The sequence below is a fragment of the Callithrix jacchus genome, chromosome 6 (assembly GCF_049354715.1).
Source record: "Callithrix jacchus isolate 240 chromosome 6, calJac240_pri, whole genome shotgun sequence".
Classification (NCBI taxonomy): domain Eukaryota; kingdom Metazoa; phylum Chordata; class Mammalia; order Primates; family Cebidae; genus Callithrix; species Callithrix jacchus.
The window spans coordinates 9621999-9642348 of record NC_133507.1 but is presented as its reverse complement, the minus strand read 5'-3'; the positions used below and the strand labels follow the sequence as shown (position 1 = coordinate 9642348).

General features: G+C 48.4%; 1 protein-coding gene across 3 annotated transcripts in view; it reads right to left on the bottom strand.

Moving 5' to 3' along the window:
* Positions 1-20350, bottom strand: part of ADAMTS17 (ADAM metallopeptidase with thrombospondin type 1 motif 17) — a 334842-nt gene that overhangs the window by 265834 nt on the left and 48658 nt on the right. For 2 of the 3 annotated variants that reach the window (XM_035303700.3, XM_078375967.1), the window contains exons 4-5: positions 16426-16598; positions 494-577 (exon numbers count right to left, since the gene is read on the bottom strand). In XM_035303700.3, coding sequence (XP_035159591.1) covers positions 494-577; positions 16426-16598 — 257 coding nt within the window. Of the gene's footprint in view, positions 1-493; positions 578-16425; positions 16599-18774; positions 19011-20350 lie in introns of those variants that run through there. The other variant, XM_078375968.1, reaches the window with a different exon arrangement.

Genomic DNA, 20350 nt, shown 5'->3' with positions numbered 1-20350 from the left:
CCCTGTCTCTACTAAAAATATCAAAAATTAGTTGGGCACCGTGGCAGGTGCCTGCAGCCCCAGCTACTCACGAGGCTGAGGCAGAAGAATTGCTTGAACCTGGGAGGCAGAGGTTGCAGTGAGCCGAGATCACGCCACTGCACTCCAGCCTGAGTGACAGAGTAAGAGTCCGTCTCAAAGAAAGAGAACGGAAGCCATGTCAGAGACCTCCCCATCAAGCTTTGGACATAACCTAGCAGCACCACGCGAGAGCCTCGGGGAGAGGAGGGGGACGTGTGTGGGCTTACCACTCAGGGTTCCTTGAGATTCTCAACAGTCCACCCTCACACCACGCTACCGAAACTGCTGCCTGCTTCCCTCTCACGCTGGCAAGGCCACAGAGGGCACGAGGACCGGCAACACCCCGGAGCCCCACTTAGCATTCAACAGCAAGTGGGCAGCTCCGGCCAGGCCACACTTTCTGCATGCTTGAAAGGTGCCCGAGGGGACTCACCGGACGCTGTTGTAGCAGGACAAGCTTGGTCACTTGAATATTGATTTTAACCCCCAGGCTCTGGTGCTGAAACATATTGTACACCTATCAAAACAGAAAGAAAAGATATAAATGTACAAAAATCTTTTAATATAGTAGTATCCTGGATGGGAACTTGGGAGAGAGAAAAGAGGTTACTTAAAAATAAGGGAACATGAATGAAGGGCAGACCTTAGTTCCTGACACTCTATCAGTATCAGTCCGCTAATGACGACCAACATACATTCTGTCGTGAGAGGCTCGTACTGGGGCAAACTGTACGGCAGCTCTCTGCACTAACCCATCAATTTTTCTGTACATCTAAAATTGTTCCAGAATATAAATTCCATTCATAAGAATATTGAAAATATAGGTTGTGCTCTTCCAGTACTAAAAAAACTAAAGAACAATTACGTGAAATGCAAAGGCAAGTGGCCATAAACTCTTATAAAAATAAAACATACAAATATGAGAAACAGAACCCAGATTTTATTTACAAGGTTTTCCAGGAAAGCCAAAAATTTCCTTAAAAATGAATTTGCCAAAAGAAAAATGTATATGAGAAACCTCTAGAATCATACATATGTGTACAAACACACATATATAGTATGCTTATGTGTCTCTATAAAGCTATGCCAGAAATACACGTAAAAAACACGTATAGGAAAGTAGTTCTGAAAAAAGGAAAGGGCTGTTAGGTGATTCTGGCAGAAAGCTGAAGACTTCCATTCTGGGCTTTCATGTTTGGGGCTAAAAGGGGACCTTCATCAAGGGGATGGGGGAGCCAGATGCCTGCTGCACGCCAGCCTGTGTCATCGCTAACCCTTGCCACGCCCACCAAAATTGGCATCTCCAGCACTCTCAGCTGGGAAACAGGAAAACCAGTTCATCAAGGTAAAGCCACCTGCGTGAGACCCACAGCCAGTCACGACAACTTGATTCAAACTCAGCCCTGTCCAGCCAAAAGGTCTACACTCCTTCTTTATTCCCTCAAGTCCCATTGTAACCAAAGTTTGTCACTGAAATAAGTAACAGTAACAGAAAAGGACCTATCTTCCTCAATTCTGTTGCAGAACTTAACGGTAAGGACCTCAACATCAAGCAGTCACAGGAAAGTGACTGAAGAGGAAGAGGCGGGAACTTGGAATAAGTGGGGATTCAAAGCTGACATGCATGGAGCAAGTGCACTGCAGCGGACAATCCCAGGCCATTATGACTCTGCCAAGTTCCTTTCCCGTGACTCAGAGAACGCAGGACGTGAGAGGTATGCAGAGAGCACGCTAAAGGCAGAGGCAGCTGGAACGTGTGGAGGGAACAAGAATAGAATCTTTTGAATATTCTACTTGGTTTTTACCTATAGACATAACACAGGTAACACAGGAGGGAGAATTTCCCAGCAGGAGCATTAAAACTTTCTCCAGCTGGTGCTGTGTTCACGCTATCAATACATCGGCAGCGGCAGCAGGAAGCGACGATCATGGTAGACAGCACAGCCAGGGTCAACTCAGGCCACGCTGAGCAGCCCAACGCTGCCGACGCGGCTGCACCCCGCCCACAAGTGCTGGAAGCCGGAGACGCAGTGTGTGAGCATCTCCGTGACAAAGGCGTCAGCTTTGCCACTGCTTTCATTTTACTCTTTGAAAACCATCATTACAGTTAAAAAACCTATCTTTGTATGATGTAATGTTCCCTCCCACAAGGAAAAATAGAACACACCCAATTGCTCTGTTCTCACCTTTGTTATTTCCAAAATCTCCTTTCCTCATGAACAGGCAGGGGTGTGTGTGTGTGTGTGTGTGTGTGTGTGTGTGTGTGTGTGTGTGTTTAATACTGGACCATCCACAGGCCAGTTCTGAAGTCACTTACTCATGATCTATCCCCAAGCCTGGGAGAGGAGTGGAGAGGCACCTGACTTGCCTACCCGCTTCTTGTTCCTTGTTTTGATAGTTGGAGAACCACCCAATAATTTTCCCTAAAACATTCAGCATGAGAACTGGGTCCAAACTTGTAAACTTCAGTTCAAAACACGAAAATTAGGAAGATAGAAAACCTGAAGTCATGAGGGAGGAAATTCAAATTGCAGTGTTGCCATCTGAGATTACATACTGCGACCTAACACTGCCCCCGTCAAAACCAAAACGTTAAAGGATACTACAGATTTAAAGAAACAAAGAGATAAAGCGATCCTCAGTGACACTATGATATGCCACAAAAGGAAAGACCGCAAGGAAGGATGCAAGTTTCAGGAAGAACCGAACTGCAGGAATAAGCTCCCTTGTCAAAATCACCCATGTCCTCCTTGCCAGACTGATGACAGGTCAGAGCACGCCACACACCATTAACCCAAAGCTCAGTCACTTCCCGTGGAACAAATGCCACCAAAAAGATGAGAGATGGAAGGGGGATGGAAGGTTTCATGCTCCAGGGGCTGGGGGGAAGCAAAAATAGGAAGGTGGGTACAGAGTTTCAGTTTTGCAAGATAAAAAACCTGTCAAGATTGAACAAGGTGAACGTAACAATACTTAACTACACAGCTAAAAATGGCTAAGATGGTAAATTTCATGTTGTGCATTTTACTACAATTAAAAGTACAAAATTAACTCATTAAAAAGCTTCGTGCTCTAAATATTTAATGAGTACAGAGTTTCAGTTTTGTAAGACAAAAAAAGCTGTAGAGATTAACTGCACAACGAGAATGTGGGAATACTGACGCACAGTCAAAAATGGCAAAGACGGTACGTTTCACGTTAAGCGTGTTTTACTGCAATTAAAAGTACATTCATGCTCTAATGTTCTCTAGCAAGCCTTCTAAGACGACATTTCCTCTTGACATGTAACCAGGGTACATGACATCCAAGAGAGCAGGTACCGAAGCCTGAGCATGGCTCAAGCACTGTCACCTGCCAGGTGCTGACCACAGCCTCCAACAAAGCTCAGAGCACAAGGCAACGGGCACACACAGACTCTCCCTTGAGGTCCTGGGCCGAAGCCAGGCGAGCCAGATGAAAATCCACCGACAGCCACAAAACACAAGGTACAAGCCTCAAAGACATGTAGCAGAGTCTCCTCATCTTTTTTTCCCATGGAAACTCATGCTCAGGAGAAGTCTTGGAGGCAATGGCTACATGATGTTTAGAGAGACACCTGGTTGGGGAGGGAACAGCGCAGCCAAGCGTCTGGAAATTCTGTCTCCGGCGTCCAGCTCTGGCTGTGTCCCAGCAAGTGTTCAGAGCCCTGGCTGCATTTGTCACATTTCCTTGGCAGCCTAGGGGCCTAGCAGGATGGATCTGCTCCCAGCAGCACACTACGGCTTCTCTGGCTAGGCGACGTGGGGACACAGTAAGGGAAGGGCAGACAGGGACCAGAGAAGGAGCCGTGGTTGGGGACACAAGGAGAGGAGCTACTCACCACGCCAGGCTGGGCTTCACAAGGGCACCAGCTACCTGTATGACCTAAGGCCTCCCCAGGAACAGACAGGGACCTGTGGGTGACACTCTCAAGTTGCATACACTGCTATTCAGACCCCTCAAGAGGAGGGCGCTATGCTCTGTAGCACAGTACCTGTGAGTGGGGTCCCCAAAGCAGCAGCATCACATTACCTGGGCACTTGTTTGAAATGCACATTCTGGAGTCCATCCCGGCCCCACTGAACCAGAGACCCTGGGGGTGGGCAGGCCATCTGTGTTGTACAATACACCCTCCCCACCCTGCTCCAGGGCCTCCACACGCCCCGGAGTGTGGGAACCAGTGAGGGTTCTAGCACTATGCTCCTCTTGCTGGACACCAGAGAGAGGCTTGTTGTCTCTTCCACATGGTAATTGAGTAAAATTGATGTCATTTTCCCTCCATACAGAACTTGCCTGGAACAGCTCAGGTTTTTCATTCCACTCCACGGTCGTTAAGGAAGCTAAGAACAACTGAAGCTCTGTGAAGCGGCCCCATTTTCCAATTTGGCTGCCCACACCCAGGGTTTCTGGTATCAGCACCACCTGTTTCCGTCTGCAATTTGTTCTTTAAAATATTCCCTCTGCTGTGTCACTGCCACCCCAACCAAAGGAGAATCACATGACATACACACAAATGTACCACACACAGCACATCTGGAAAACCTCTAACAGTGGGGCCACAGCACCTCTGCAGCTCGGGTCAGCTCAGGCACCCGACCTGATGGAGGCTTGGGCTGGGTCACACAAATGCACCACACACAGCACATCTGGAAAACCCCTAACAGTGGGGCCACAGCACCTCTGCAGCTCGGGTCAGCTCAGGCACCCGACCTGATGGAGGCTTGGGCTGGGTGCAGTGAGTCACGTCTGTAATCCCAGCACTTTGGGAGGCTGAGGCGGGTGGATCACGAGGTCAGGAGATCAAGACTATCCTGGCCAACATGGTGAAACCCCATCTCTACTAAAAATACAAAAAATTAGCCAGGCGTGGTGGCGCATGCCTGTAGTCCCAGTTACTCGGGAGGCTGAGGCAAGAGAATCACTCAAAGCCGGGAGGCGTAGGTTGCAGTAAGCGGAAATCATGTCCCTGCACTCCAGCCTGGACAACAGACTCAGACTCCATCTTTAAAAAACAAAAAAACACAAACCAGAGCACATCACTCTTCTGCTTAAACCCATGCAACTTCGTTCCACTGCCTGGAACGAAGCCGCTCTCCACACCCTGGTGCCCAGCCTGCAAGGTCAGCCTACCTGCCTGCCTCTCACGGTGCCCACCACCTCCCTCCCCATTACCCACAAGCAACCAGCTATTTCTGTGCCTCTCTGGCTGATTGATGATGTTGGCTTACTACCTTCCCCTCTAAGGTCACCTCACTCCTCTCAGAGAGGTGGCCCTGATGCCCCTGTCGCTGCTGTCACTTGGTTTTCTGCACAGCACTTACCACGCTCTGGCTTTCCTTCTCACTGATGTGTGTGTTGAATGCTGTCGGTCGTTCCTACATAAGCACCATGAGGACGAGACCTCCCGAGGGTCCCCAGGACACACTAAGTGCCCAATAAATAAACCTGAGTAGAATCAGTCAATTGTTTTTATATTCACATACAACATAAAATTTACCATCTCTACCATTTTTAAGTGCACGGCTGTGTACTTAACTGTAGTGTTAATTGCATTCATGGTGTTGTACAACCGAACTCCAGAACCTTTTCATCCTCCAACACGGAAACGCTATACTCACGCAACACTAACTCCCCTCCCCCAACCCAACCTCATTCTACTTTGTTTCCATGACGTGTTTACTGAAGTGACCTCACGCAGGCAGAATCATTTAGCACTTGTATCTTTGTGACTGGCTTGGCATAATGTCTTCAAAGTTCATCCCTGTTGTAGTGTGTGTGAGCATTTCCTTCCGCTTGTACAAAAACAGAAGCAGGAACCCAGATGCCCATACCTACAACCATCTAATATTTGACAAAGTCAACAAAAAAAAAAGCAATAGGCAAAAGACTCCCTACTCAATAAATGGTGCTGGGATAACTGGCTAACTGCATGCAGAAGAATGAAACTGGTCCCCCATCTTTCACCATACACAAAAACTAACTCAAGATGAATTAAAGATTTGAATGTGAGTCCTCAAACTATAGAAACCTTAGAAGGTGGCTGGGCCAGTGGCTCATGCCTATAATCCCTTAAGCCAAGGTGGGCAGATCACGAGGTCAGGAGTTCAAGAACAGCCTGACCAACACGGTGAAACTCAGTCTCTGCTAAAAATACAAAAATTAGCCTGGCATGGTGGCATTTGCCTGCAATCCCAGCTACTCAGGATGCTGAGGCAGGAGAACTGCTTGAACCCAGGAGGAGGAGGTTGCGGTGAGCCCAGACTGAGCCACTGCAGTCTAGCCCGGGTGACAGAGTGAGACTCCTTTTCAAAAAAAATAATAATAATAAATAAATAAATAAATAAAACAAAAAACCCTTAAAAGAAAACACAGTAAATACCTGTCTGGACATCAGCTTTGGTAAAGAATTCATGACTAAGTCCTCAAAAGCAACTGTAACAAAAATAAAAATTGACAAGTGAGATCTATTAAACTAAATAACTTTTGTGTAGCAAAAGAAACTACAATTTGTTTCTGTATATACCCAGGAGTGGAGGTCTTCCATCATATGTCATATGGTTGAACTTCTTCTATACTCTAGCCTTGTGGTAGCTAGACACATTGCTGGGATTTTGACTGACTGATCTTTCAGTTTTTACTTTTTAGGGGCTAAACAGCATCTTCTGCTGTATTCATCGAGGAAAACAGCTCCAAGGATGAGTTTTAGAGAATGGCAGGGACCCTCTCCCCACCATTGACCTCAGTGGGTGGAGACTCACTCTGCCCCACTTCCCACCACTGACCTCAGTAGGTGGAGACTCACTCTGCCCCCTTCCCACCATTGACCTCAGTGGATGGAGACTCACTCTGCCCGCTTCCCACCATTAACCTTTGTGGGTGGAGACTTACTCTGCCCATCCTACCAGCCCCAGAGCAGTCCCGGTCCCTGAATTCCCTTCAGGGCTCTGATTCCTGGAGGAGGGGCAGCCAGCAGTCAGATGTTCTTGGGACAGAGAAGCAGCAGCAGCAGGAATCCAGCCTGAGAGGTCAAACCTGCATGACCAGCCCTCATTCCTGACCTCTCCTGTTGCCTAGCTTCCCAAGTTCCCTCCAAACTTTCCCCAAACTCTGAGCCTGGAGACTCGGTCCTCATTGATTTTGAGGACTCCCTCTATTCCTCCAAAACTGGGATTCCTTTTCTACTTGAGCCAGCCCAGATCCAGCTCCTGTTGCTTGTAATCAAGATCCCCAACTGATACAAGAGCCAAATCTCTAGGGTTTACAAGACTTTCTTCCTTATTCCAAAATGAGACCACTTTGCATGAAGCCAGTTTTCTTTGGTACCTCTTCCCGGTTTTATAAGCCCTTAAAAAAGGTGGATCTGCTATGACTGTGGCCATTTCTTCTGTGACTCTGCAGCTATTTAACTGGTGTGAATGAGACGCCATTTGTAGCCGCCAGCTGTCCTTTCTTGGTGTAGTTTTTTTTTTTTTTCTTTTTAACCATGCTTGTTTTATCTTCTCCATCTCTTACCACCCTCTGTAAAAGACAAGACCCACAGGAGATGGCCCATAATTCAGTAGTCTACCTCAGGGGCCATGGAGAAAGGGTAAATATATTATTATATTTATGCATAAACACTTTCAAAAAGAGTTTAATACACCATATCCACAGGATGTGCTTGGAATACAAAAGGCTTTCCAGAACCAAATTTGCCAAGGAATTAACAAAGTAAAGCCAGTGTTTGTTTCAGTGACTTCAGCACTGAATCCTCTGCAAAGGATGTTGGTAAAAGGCATCAGTCACTCATGTATGCATTCACTGACTACACATCCATGTTTCTGGATCATCTCCTGCATGTGTCATCTGTAAACAGAGATCATTTTACTACTTTTCCTATTTGGATGCCTTTATAACTTCTTTTTCTTGCTTAACTGCTCTAGCTAGAACTTCTAGTATTATGTTGCACAGAAGTAGTATAAGCAGGCACTCTTGCCTTGTACCTGATTTTACAGAAAAAGCTTTCAGTCTTTCACCACTGAGTATAATATTAGCTGTGAGTTTTTCATGTATGACCTTTATAATTTTGAGCTACTTTCCTTCTATTCCTAGTCTCGAGTGCTTTTATCATGAAAGGTTGCTAAATCTTGTCAAATTCTTTTCCTATATAAACTAAGATGATCATTTGGTTTTTTCCTTTCATGTTGTTAATGGGGTATATCACATTTTTTAAAACCAATTTGCGTATGTTGAACCATCCTTGCATTCCAGAAATCTCACTTGATTGTGATGTATAATCCTTTTAATATGCTATTGAATTTTGTTTTAGTATTTTACTGAGGACTTTTGCATCAGTGAGTAAATGGAATATTGTTTTCTTATTTATAAGGGACTGTAGTTTTGTTTCTTTTCTCTGGCTTTGTTATCAGGGAATGCCTGTCTCACAGTATGAGTTAGGAAGTGTTTCCTCCTCTTCAGATTTTCTGGAAGAATTTGAGGAGGACTAATATTAGCTCTTCTTTAAATGTTTGGTATAATTTACCAATGAAGCCATAAAGTCCAGGGCTATTCTTTATTAGACAGTTTTTGATTACTGATTCAACTACCTTACTAATTATGACTCTTAAATTTTCTATTTGTTCTGATTAAGTAATGATAGATTTTGTGTTTAGAAATTTGTCCCCTTCATCTAGGTTATCCATTTGTTAACATGCAATGGTCCATAGTACTCTCTCATAATCCTTTATGTTTCTGTAGAATGGGGAGTAATGTCCCTGCTTTCATTTCTGGTATTAGTAATTTGAGGCTTTATCAGTCAATCTAGCTAAGGTTTGTCAATTTTCTTAATGTTTTCAAAGAACTAACTCTTGGTTTCTTTGGTTCTAATGTTTTTCTCTCCTTTTATCTCTGCTCTAATCCATAGCTAAACCCAAAGCTAAATCCAAGCTAAATTCAAAGCTAGCAGAAGGAATGAAACAACTTGTTCTTTCAGTTCCTTAAGTTGTAAAGTTAGACTGTTTGAGATTTTTCTTCTTTTTAAATTGAAGTGTTTACAGCTATACGTTTCCCCCTAAGCAGTGCTTTTTCCTTGTCCCATAAGTGTTTTTTTTTTTTTGAGACAGAGTTTCGCTCTTATTGTTCAGGCTGGAGTGCAATGGCACTATCTCAGCTCACTGCAACCTCCACCTCCTGGGTTCAGGTGATTCTCTTGCCTCAGCCTCCCAAGTAGCTGAGATTACAGTCACACGCCACCACACCCACCTAATTTTGTATTTTTAGTAGAGATGGGGTTTCTCCCTGTTGGTCAGGCTGGTCTTGAACTCCCAACTGCAGGTGATCCACCCTCCTTGGCCTCCCAAAGTGCTGGGATTACAGACCTGAGCCACCGCACCCGGCTGTCCCATAAGTTTTGACATGCTGTGTTTTTGTTTTCACTTGTCTCTAAGTATTTTCTAATGTCTCTTGTGATTACTTCTTGGACTCATTGGTTATTTAGTAGTATGTGGTTTAATGTCTACGAATTTGTGAATTTTCCACTTTTCCTTCTGTTATTGATTTCTAACTTTACCCCACTGTGGTCAGTAATAGTACACTGCATAATATGGATCTTTTCAATCTCATGAGACTTAATTTGTGACCTAACACATGGTTTCTCCTGCAGAATGTTCCATGTTCCTTGAGAAAAAAAAGTCTGTTGTTGCCTATAATGTTCTGTGTATGTCTGCTAGATCCAGTTGATTTATCTTCTATTTCCTTATCTTCAGTCTGGCTGTTCTATCAACATGAGAGTAGGGGTGGAAGTCTCCAGCTATTACTGTACAACTGTATTTCTCTCTTCAAGTCTATCAATTTTATTTCATGTATTTTGATGATCTGTTATCAGATCTGTAAATACTTATAACTGCTATAGCTTCTTGCTATATTGGACATGTATTGATATGTAACGCCCCTCTTTGTCTCTTGTAAGCTTTTTGATTTAAAGTGTGTTTTGTCTGATGTTAGTATAGTTACTCCTGGTCTCTTTTGGTCACGATTAGCATGGAATTTCTTTTTCTATCCTTTCACTTTCAACCTTTTTGTGTGTGGATCTAAAGTAAGTCTCTTGTAGACCTCATATCATTGGATCTATGATTTAAAAGAAAAACTCATTCTGCTGTCAATTTCTGTGACTGAAGTTTAATTAATTTACACTTTAATTACTGATAAGGAGGGACTTACTTCTGCATTTGGTTATTTGTTTCCTGTATGCCTTAGAATAGCTTTGTTCCCCTTTTCCTTCATTACTGGCCTCTTTCGTATTTAGCTGATTTGATTTTCTTTCTCTCTCTCTCTTATATATATATATATATATATGTAATTTTTTTTGTAGTGAAACTTTTAAGTCCCTTTTTATTTTCTTTTGTGTATATTCTCGTTATTTTGAGGTTACTAAAGGGATTATATTTAATTAGGATTAAAGTTATAACACTCTAATCTGACTTTACACCAGCTTAACTTCAATGGCATTAAAAGCCTCTGCAGCAGAATGCTTCTTTTAAAGCAAATAAATATGGAACTGTAAATTCAGAGAAGGACTACCAAGTACAAGGCAGGCTTCTATGAGGAGGAAAACAGGGTGGCCCTCATCAGAGGGATCAGCAAGGAGGGGCCCTCTGAAGGGACATTTGCACAGAGTCCTAAAAGGTAGAGGAACTCATTCTACAAGGCATGTAAAGCAAAGCATTCCTGGCAAAGATAGCAAGTCAAGCTGGGGCTGCCTGGTAAAAGTCATTGTTGAGATGGCAAAAAGAATGAGGGCCAGGAAAACCAGATGGGCCCTGGCCATGCAGGTTGGGGGGCCATATGAAAGGTGGGGAGAGGGCGGACTTCCCCATCCAATGCAAGGGGAAACGACAGAGGGGCTCAATGCTGCCTACTGACAAAGCTCCGATTCTGCTGGAAGAGGACCCCGCTGGTTATCAGGTAGCAAGGATTGAAGAGAGAAGAAAATAGAAGTGAGGAGCCTGGCAAGGAAGCTCCAGCAGCTGTCAAGGCCGGAAATCACGGCACTCAGTCCAGGGTAGAGACAGAAAAAATAATGGGTTCCAGACATGCTTGTCACCTTCAGCAACGTGAAGTGGGGTCCCTCAGTCCTGAGCTGGAGTCCTTGCCCTACTGAGTACTCACAGGCTCTGTACCCTGGCTGTGTCACCTCCCCAAGCTTCCATTTCCTTCTCTGTAAAACGGGAATGACAAAAGCCACCAGGAATGAGAAGGCAGTAACATGAAAGCACCTTTGTGCTATGTGGGATGGCTGGTACATCGTAGCCATTCCTGTCTTCCCTTGGGGCTGGTGGTTGACACTAATCTAATACATTAAAACCATGAGAAGCTTTGAAAATCTGGAGCAAACACTTGATGCCACATTCTCTTAGTTTTGGCCATATTATCAGCTCTCTGAGGTACCGCTGGCCCCTGGTCTGCCTTGGGGAGAGGGGCTTGTCTGGGTTCTGCCTTCAGTCAGGGCAGCATACACAGGTGAGACAGGCCTCTTACCACACAGACCCAGGCGGGAGGGTCTCTGTGCTATTTCCCACAACCAAGAGAGAAATGTGTTGGAATGAAGGTGGCAACCAACTCTAGCAGGTTTCCTTCCAAACCTGGAGGGGTTAAGGAGACAGAGCCACTCCCATCCCACAGCCCCACAGAAAACATGCTCTGGAGGGAAACAGACGGGCTCGCTGGCATCACCTTCTCCTCTCCGCTCTGGGGGGCTCCTCTAATGACAGGCCTCCTGGCCCAGCCACAATCCTTTCCCTTCCTCCCGGCTTAAAGGTTACCTCACTTGCTAACAGAAAACCATTTCTAAAACAGCCACAGGCAGGAGAGAATTCTTTGGATTTCCTAAACTAGGATTTGAGAGACTGGGGAAGGGAGGTGCCGGTGGAGGCGGTCTTGTTTAAACAAGGTGTCATGTCTGAACGAAACTTGTTTTTCATTTTACTGAATGGTGGTCCAGGGCTAGAGTGGCAAGGAAGGGCTGCTGCAGTGTCAGCCCACCCGTGAAAGGGGTCTGAGGACTCTGCTTCCATTTGTCTTCTGTCGTGGAACAAAAGGACCCAGAAACCCCAAGTAGAGATGACAGAGGGCTCAGTGTCATCACACCCGGCCCTTCTCACGGCGGGTTCGTCCTTATTAGGCAGGCCTCATCAGGAAACATCTCAATCCAAATTTCACATGTTGGCCCCAGGTCTGCCCTCAGCCCGGGCTCTTAAGCTGCTGGTGTCTTAGTACAAGCTGCTGAAGGGGGTGTAGGGTGTTCAATCAAAATCAAGAAACAGAGCCCCTCAGTCGTCACAGCCCACGAGGGGTGCAGGATGGGAGGGCCCATCCCCGTGTACCAACCCCATCCCCTCCTCACTCCCTGCCTGGGATAAAAGAGCCACCCCTGCCTGGATGATAAATTGTGAAAGCAAATATCAAAGCAGAAGCTCTGCCTTATTACTGCCTTAGCTGTTGTAATGAATGTTTATTCCCTGCACTTGTGCCCTGGGTAATTAAAAAAAAGACAGAGATAAAATAATCTGCAGATGAAAGGGTCTGCTGCAGAGCCAAGCCCCTCCAGCCTCCTCTCTGGCATGCTCCAGGCAGACTGAAGCAATGCAGCCCATCATTAACCAGCCACCGGGGAGACCTTGGCTTGTGCTCATGAAGTACTATTTCTCAGAAATGAGCATCATCAAAAGTTAACCAAAGGAATTCCATTTCCAGGTATATGCCCGAAAGAACTGAAAGCAGGAACTTGAAGAGAAATGTGCACACCCATGCTCATGGCTGCATTAGTCATAACAGCAAAAGGTGGAAACAGCCCAGGCTTCCACTGACGGACGAATGGAGAAGCAAAATGTGGTGCATGTCTGTGCAGTGGGATAATATCCTCAAAAAGGAAGCAATCCTGACAGGAGCCACAATATCGATGAACTTCGTGGACATCATGCTGAGTGAAATAAGCCGTCTGTCCACAAAAGGATAAATACTGCATGATTCCGCTGATAGGAGGTATCGAGAGTCATCAAATCCATACAGACAGAAAGAATGGAGGCTGGCAGGGGCTGGGGGAGGCAGAGGGGGAGACAGTGTTTAATGGGTAGGAAGTTTCTGATTTGGGGACTGTGAAAAAGCTCTGGAGGTGGATGGTGGTGATGGTCGCACGGCAAGATGAATGTGCTTTAGGCCACTAGCTGAAACACATAAAAATCGCTCCAATGGTGAATTTTACATTACCCATGTATTCCAATGGTGAATTTTACATTACATATGTATTTCAATGATGAATTTTACATTACATATGTATTTTACCACAATAAAAAGAATTAGAAACGTGCCAAAAGCATTTTTTTAAGTTAATGGAAATTCCAGAGTTGATGACTCTGACGGAGGGGTGGGAGAAGCCTGGCACCCTCACATGCCCACTGAGGCCTTGTCAGAAAGCAGATCCCTGGCCCGGGGTCCCCGGGGGCCTGCCTGGCAAGTGTGCCTTGCAGAAGAGCCTGGCATGTGAGGAAACATGTGGGTCCAGCAGCTCAACATGAGGCCTCTGCTCTCCGAGTGCCACCAAAGCAGCCTTGTTTAGGGCACAGTAGGGGTGAGGGGCATAGACAAGATACAGGGGATTCCCTACAGACAGAGACACGTCCCAAAGCCAGTCCTGGAAAGTCTTCAACAAAATGGCGGACAAAGTACCAGAGATTTGTCCTCACAACAAGCAGGATTGCCGTGGGGGTCCCCACACGCACCGGGCCCAGGACTGGGGTCAACAATGATTTCCCTGTGGCTGCTTAGGGGAAAAGCTGGACATGGTGGTCACAGCCCTGTCAGTGACTTCCTGTGTGACCCGGGCAATATCCCTGAGCCTCCCTCCTCCAGCCTCTGGGAAACAAGCTGTGGGGTCCCATCCCCACAAGGGGAGACTCAGTGCTGGTATCCTTTGTCCAGGCCACCGTGTGCCGCCAGGCCTCTCAGCCACGACAGCCCCAGCTACACAACTACCAGGGCTGAAATCCCAGCAGGAATGGTACACTGGGGGTTCACCCGGCTTCTGTGTCCTTTCCCATCCACAGCCCCACCCAGTCCACCTCTAAAACCTAGAGATCATCCCTCGCAGCAATGTAACATCCACACATGGTCCAAGAGCCACCTGCAGACCCTGTCAGCCACAGAGACCGAAGCCCTCTGCTACCCTCCCAGCATGCTGAGCCCCTCCCTCGGGCTTCCGGTGAGAGGCAGCTTCCTCCCGGTGCTTACCCCTGAGCCCCAGAACTCAGCACACCAGGCAAACATGGCTGCCTGAGGCCTGGCTCTGCCCTTTCCTAGACCTCAAGACCTTGGTTGCAGCTACAGGTTCCAGGACAGGCACGCCATCTCCCTCTCCCACAACACAACCCACTGCTGCTGTTCCCCCCCCCAAAAACTCAGGCCCCGGGTCACTCCCCACTGTACTCTGTCCTCTCACCTCACTCCCTGGCATGAACCGCATGACCATCCGTGCCAGGCAGCGAGCGCTCACGGCAGCCAGAGCGAAATCCCTGGCCTGCTGCTGAGAGGCGGTCTCTGCTGTGAGCGGCTGGGCAGGAGTCTGGGCCAGGCCTGGGGCTAAACCTCACACTCCGAACCTGGGTACTGCTCTCCCTCTACAAAGTCTGGGTGCGGCTGTCTCCTCTCTGTTAGCTGAGATCAGCAAGTGCTGTTTCCACTTCGCATTTCCCACTCCCTCTGCAGTCCGTCCTCATCAAGCATCTACTGGCAACACTCCTAACGCCATTCCGTCTGGCACCGTTAGCCAGTCTCCTGCACCTGTCACCCCTTCTTCAGGACACCCTCCTCCCAGGTCCTGCCCTGTCCCCCCAGGGCTGGTGCTCCGTGGGCTGTCACGGATCAGCTTTTCTATTCACTGACACCTTTCCGCCAGGCAGTGCCGGGCACTCCCTGACTTCAGCTGCTGGGTGCAGGATGAAAAGCCCCAGTTCCCTCTTTTCCACCAAGACTTCTGTCCTGATGTCCCCGCTTGTCCCGAATGGAAACTCTTTACTGTGGCCCCAAACTCACTGCTCATCTTTTCTCAGCCAATGGCTCCGCCACCTGCCCAGAGGCCCAGCCTGAAGCCTGGGTGTAGGAGCCTGGATTTCTCTTGCCTCCTTTTCCTGCCTCTCCAGCCCTCACATCCTGCCAGGTACCAATTCCTGCAGGTCCTTCCGCTTTCCCCAGCTCCTCCTCCGTTCCCACTCCAACCCTCTCCCACACATGCTCCAGCCCCAATGCTCCACCACACTGCTTCCCATTCCAATCCACCGTGCACGCGGCTGCCGGCCTGTTCTTTCTAACATCAGCCTTGGCACATGGCTCCCCTTCCGTTTAGGGGTCCCACTTCTCATGGAAGAGCCCCTGCTCAAGATGCCTGACCCTGCCCCGTCACCCGGCCGTGTCCACATCCCCCACACCCTTATGGCTCCCCGCTCCGGCCAGGCCAAATGAGTTGGTCCTCAGGAACACCTGGGGAAACGAATGCATGGGTAAGGCCAGGATACCCTTGAAGGTCCTTCAGCGCCTAATACGCGAGGAGCTCAGCATCATCACCCACCCATCCCCAACTAAAGGTGTCCCTCCATCCCCTTTGACAAACTAGACAGACAGACGTGGGCATCGTGACCCCTTCCTTGGTTCCCTCAACTAGGCAAGATCTCTCCCCACTTCTCGCCGGCGCCTCTCGCTCTCAGTAAGCTCTTTTTCCAGAGAGGTTTGACTGTGTCCCTCCTGCTAGACTATGGACTCTTTGGAGCAGGGTCTGGGACTCGCGTGACTTTGAATGCCCCGTGGAGAGGAAACACCTCTGACCAACACAGAGGGTTGATATGAGCAGCATGTATTTTCAGAATCTGAACGTGAACAGGAGGCTATTCTTTCATTTGATAGCGAGTTCCATTTTAGCAGTAGCCTGTACGGACACGTCTCTGCTACACACAGTCTACATGTGCACAAACCGGCTTCCTAAAGAGACCCAAGCATTCCAGACCAAAAGTGGATACACAGGCCCTCCGTTCCAACACCCCCAGGCGAGGCCTGAAACCACAGCACAGCTTTTTGGAAACCTGCCGGTAACAGGTGGCCCCATCACTGAGCAGATCTGGGCATTTCCACACTACTCCAGTGTGGAGCCGGGGGCAGGCACACTCCCATCAGGATGCCCCCAGGTACCTGCCTTCCTTGATGCCTGCAGATCACCAGGCTATGTTCTCCTATCCCCTAACCCAGCATCCTCCTCACTTGAGGAGATGAGGACACAGCCCCCACTTCTGCCCCCACCTCGCGTCAGGCCCCCGGCTCTGGACTCACCATGTTCATGACGGTCAGGATGAACCTCTGGGCGGCCTCGGCCCCATGGTACTGCACCATGTCGGCATCGGCCACCACCAGGGTCTCCACCGTGTGCTCGCTGGTCAGTTGGATGGCGTTCCTCCGCTCCCGCCAGTCTTGTGAAGGTCTGCCCTGCCTCGGCTGCTTCTTTTCTAGAAAACAATGGAAATATTTGCACAGTGCTTGGCTCACTGACTTCCAAAACTGTGCAACGAAAAGGTCTTCTGTTGAGTCTGCCCAAGAGAGTGGCCGGTGTCGACAGGCCTAGAGGTGCCGGCACCCAGCGATCTCCACCATCACATGGATGCTGAGTTCACACACGCGGGGTGGAGCTGGCCCAACAGAAGGGCAAGAGCTTTGTGGCCAGATGGGGGCCACATCCAACACCCACCACAGCCGGAGAGGCCAATGGGGCCGAGGGGCCAGAAGAGAAAACCCACCCCACTTCAGAGGAGCATAGAGAGCCGTACGAGTATGTAAGGGAAAGGAGGCGTGGACCCAGCGGGCAGGGGTCTGAAGGGCCACACCCAGGGAGGATCACTGGACCAAGGACGCTGGGCAGAGGAGACAGGGCTCCCCTGGGGGCCAGCATCCCAGTAACTCTTCTCAGACTCAGAAACCAGGAGCCATAAATGTCGGCAGGCATAAACACACGATGCTTTCTTTAAACACAATCAGAAGGAAAATCGTACTCGTAGCGTTAGTAGCAGTAGTGGATTTTTCCAGCCTACTAGAGCAGCAGCAGGATTACTGGGAGGGTTCGTAGTAAATGTGTAATTCTCCACCGAGTCTTTAGGTAACCTGTATCCCTGTAAAATGTTACTCTGATAAACAGCTCTTGTTATTAAAAAGCTCACACCTACAGGTCCAAAGCTGCCAGTCTTTGTACATGGAAACACCACTGATTGATATGAACAGCATGCATTTTCAGAACCTGAATGTAAACAGGAGGCTGTTCTTCCATTTGACAGTGATTCCCACGTTAGCAGCAGCCTCTATGGACACATCTCTGCTATACACAGTCTACACATGCACCAGCCGGCTTCATAAACTGACCCAAGCATTCCAGAACCAGCAGTGGATACAGCAGACCCTCCGTATCTGTAGGGATATGTTCCAACATCCCCAGGCGAGGCCTGAGACCACAGACAGTCCCAAGCCCTGCATGTCCTGTACTATGTGATGTCCTACACATACGTACCTGCGGTGATGCATCCCTTATAAATTAGGCACAGTAAGGGATTAACAACAGGAACTAATAGAATTGTAACAACACGCTGTAGTAAAAGTTATGTGAACAAGGTCTCTCTCAAAATATCTTATTGTACTGTACTCACCAATTTTTGATCCACGGTTGACCGCAAATAAATGAAACTATGTAAGTAAAACCATGAATGAGAGGCCCCTACTGTATTAGTAAATAATCTGAGATTAGGGTCATAATTTACAAACAAAAATGGGGACACATGCCTATAATCCCAGTCACTCAGGAGGCTGGGACAGGATAACTGCTTGAACCCGGGCAGCAGAGGTTGCAGTGAGCCGAGATCACACCACTGCACTCCAGCCTGGGCGACAGAGCAAGACTGTATGGAAAAAAAAAAATCCTGTACTGGGTAGGTGTATTTCAAGTTTACAAAGAAAAACTAGCAAGACCTGTGCCTCCCTCCCTATTAGGTCTTGCAGAGCTAACCTAACAGGCTGCCGTAGAGAATGACACACTGTGAGTTGACACGTGCCCAGAATACTAAGTAACAGGTAAACCCCAGGGTCAGGGGTGCTGTGGCTTTCACGGGCTTCCACCAATGACTGCTATTTGCTCCTTTCCTTCCCCCCATTCCCTAGCACACAGGTGGGAAATAAATGCTCACTGAACAGACGCACGCAGTGGGTAGAGGGGTGAATAATGACACCGCTCAGCAGCCTCATGTCGGGGCAGGGCAGGGCTTTCGACAAACGTGTGTGGAAACCCCTCGATTCTGCAACTGCAGACAAGAGACCGTGGACCTGCATTCCCTTCCTGGGGTGCTGGCAAGTGAGAATGGCAAGACTGGGGGGCAGGAGGCTAGGGGGCAACTTAGCCTTCTCCTCCCTCCCTGATCTCAACCACTCCCCCAGCAGAGACCCACAGCCATTATTTCTGACGATCATTCCTCTTCCTACAGGGAGAAAAGAACCCGAATACACTTCCACCTTTAATTCCCTACACTGCAAAAATATGCTTGATAATGCTGCACGGATGCCAGTATTCACAGATGACAGCATCTTCAAAAAGAAGAAGAAAAACACTAATTTCAGAGCAACACACGTGCTGGATTCTGGCCTCACCAGAGAGGTCAGAGTGCAGGTGGGCGGGCGTGTGGCCAGCGGGGAGCGCTCCAAGCTCTGCGCGTGACCAGCTGTCTCCAGCTGCCATGGGAATGGAGGGTGGCTCTCGCCCTGCTGAGGAGGACATCGCAGCCATGGCAGGCCCCAGGCCTTCTCCTGTTGTCACGGACACCAGGGAACATTCTTGAAGTCAAGCCCAGCAGTTTCTTTCGCCAGTACATTGCTGGAGTTGGTACTGACTTGGGAGATTTTCAGTCTCTGGCTTCGTATTATTTTTCTTACATCTACTTTCCCTTCGCCTCGGTTATCCATTAGAAAAGAAAATTTTACGTATTTATGTGAGATACCTCAAATCCTTCTGGAACAAGATGAGGAAGAGAAAAAGACAGAAATCTACTTTTCAAATCTTCAAATTATAACTTACTCTGAAGGTCTGGAATCTGCGGAAAGTGTTGAGCAAATACATAAACCGTCATCGCAGTTAACTCGTTGTCTACTTTGAAAACTAAAAAACCCAAATATCTCAGCTGTACATTATCAAAGCTCTGTATGGAACAGATACTCCTTTAGCTTAGAAAGGATACAGTATCCAGGAATTTATTAGGGAAAAACAATACGCTGATAAAAAATACATCTGGCATGAAAATTCAAAACCACAACCCCTCTCGGAATTCCCTTGCTCCCTGCTGCACAAGAAGAATCCCTGCAGCTCAAATTCTACCAACGCCATTTCCAAGGAAGGGGTGAGTTGAACGGTCAAGGAGCAGCCTGCTCTGAAATCCTCTGAAATCCTAGCTGCAGGAGACCCCACGACCCACAGGGACGCTTGAGCTGGCAGGGAGAGCTGCTGAGAGAGGTGACAGGGGCAGGACTCCAGCCTGTGTGGAGCCCAGCAGGTATGGTGTGGGAACATGTACAGTGGAGCACGGCCAGGGATGCCCATCCTCCCAGTCTCACCAAGATCTTCTAGGTGGCTTTAGCCTTTGGGACACTGCTGGACCTGCACAGAGCCAGGTGGTCTTGCCCCCAGGGTGAGGACAGTCTGATCTGAGCACGACTCACCATGTGCCAGCATCTCCTAGGGCCCCAGCATGGTCACACCAGCTTCCAGCACAGCCTCTGATGCCCAAACAGGGTGCTTCCAGCGGTGAGGGGGGGGGTGGGGAGTGGGGGGAGGGGCAATCATAGCTCTTTCAAGGGCAGACTGCAGCTAACCTGTGGAGAACTCCAGCAGATCCGCCTCCACCAATGCAACCAGCCCACAAGCAGCCTCCCCCACCGTGTTGTCAGCACTCACCCACCCACAGATCCCTCTTGCTGCTTAGCTGGTACAGGTGTATGGGCAGACTTCACTTCCCTTCCCCACAAAACACCAATGTGAACGTGCACCCTGCTGCCCTAGCGCTGACGACAGAGCACATCCCACTGCCCTCCCCACCTCCACTGGGACTCCACCGCTGCCGCGGCACGGGCAGCCTGACATGCCACCATGGCTGCTGGCACACGTAAGCAAGCGCAGGTCCCCCTTCCCCTGCTCCCTCCTATCAATCGCTGTGGCCAGCACCCCATGTCAGAG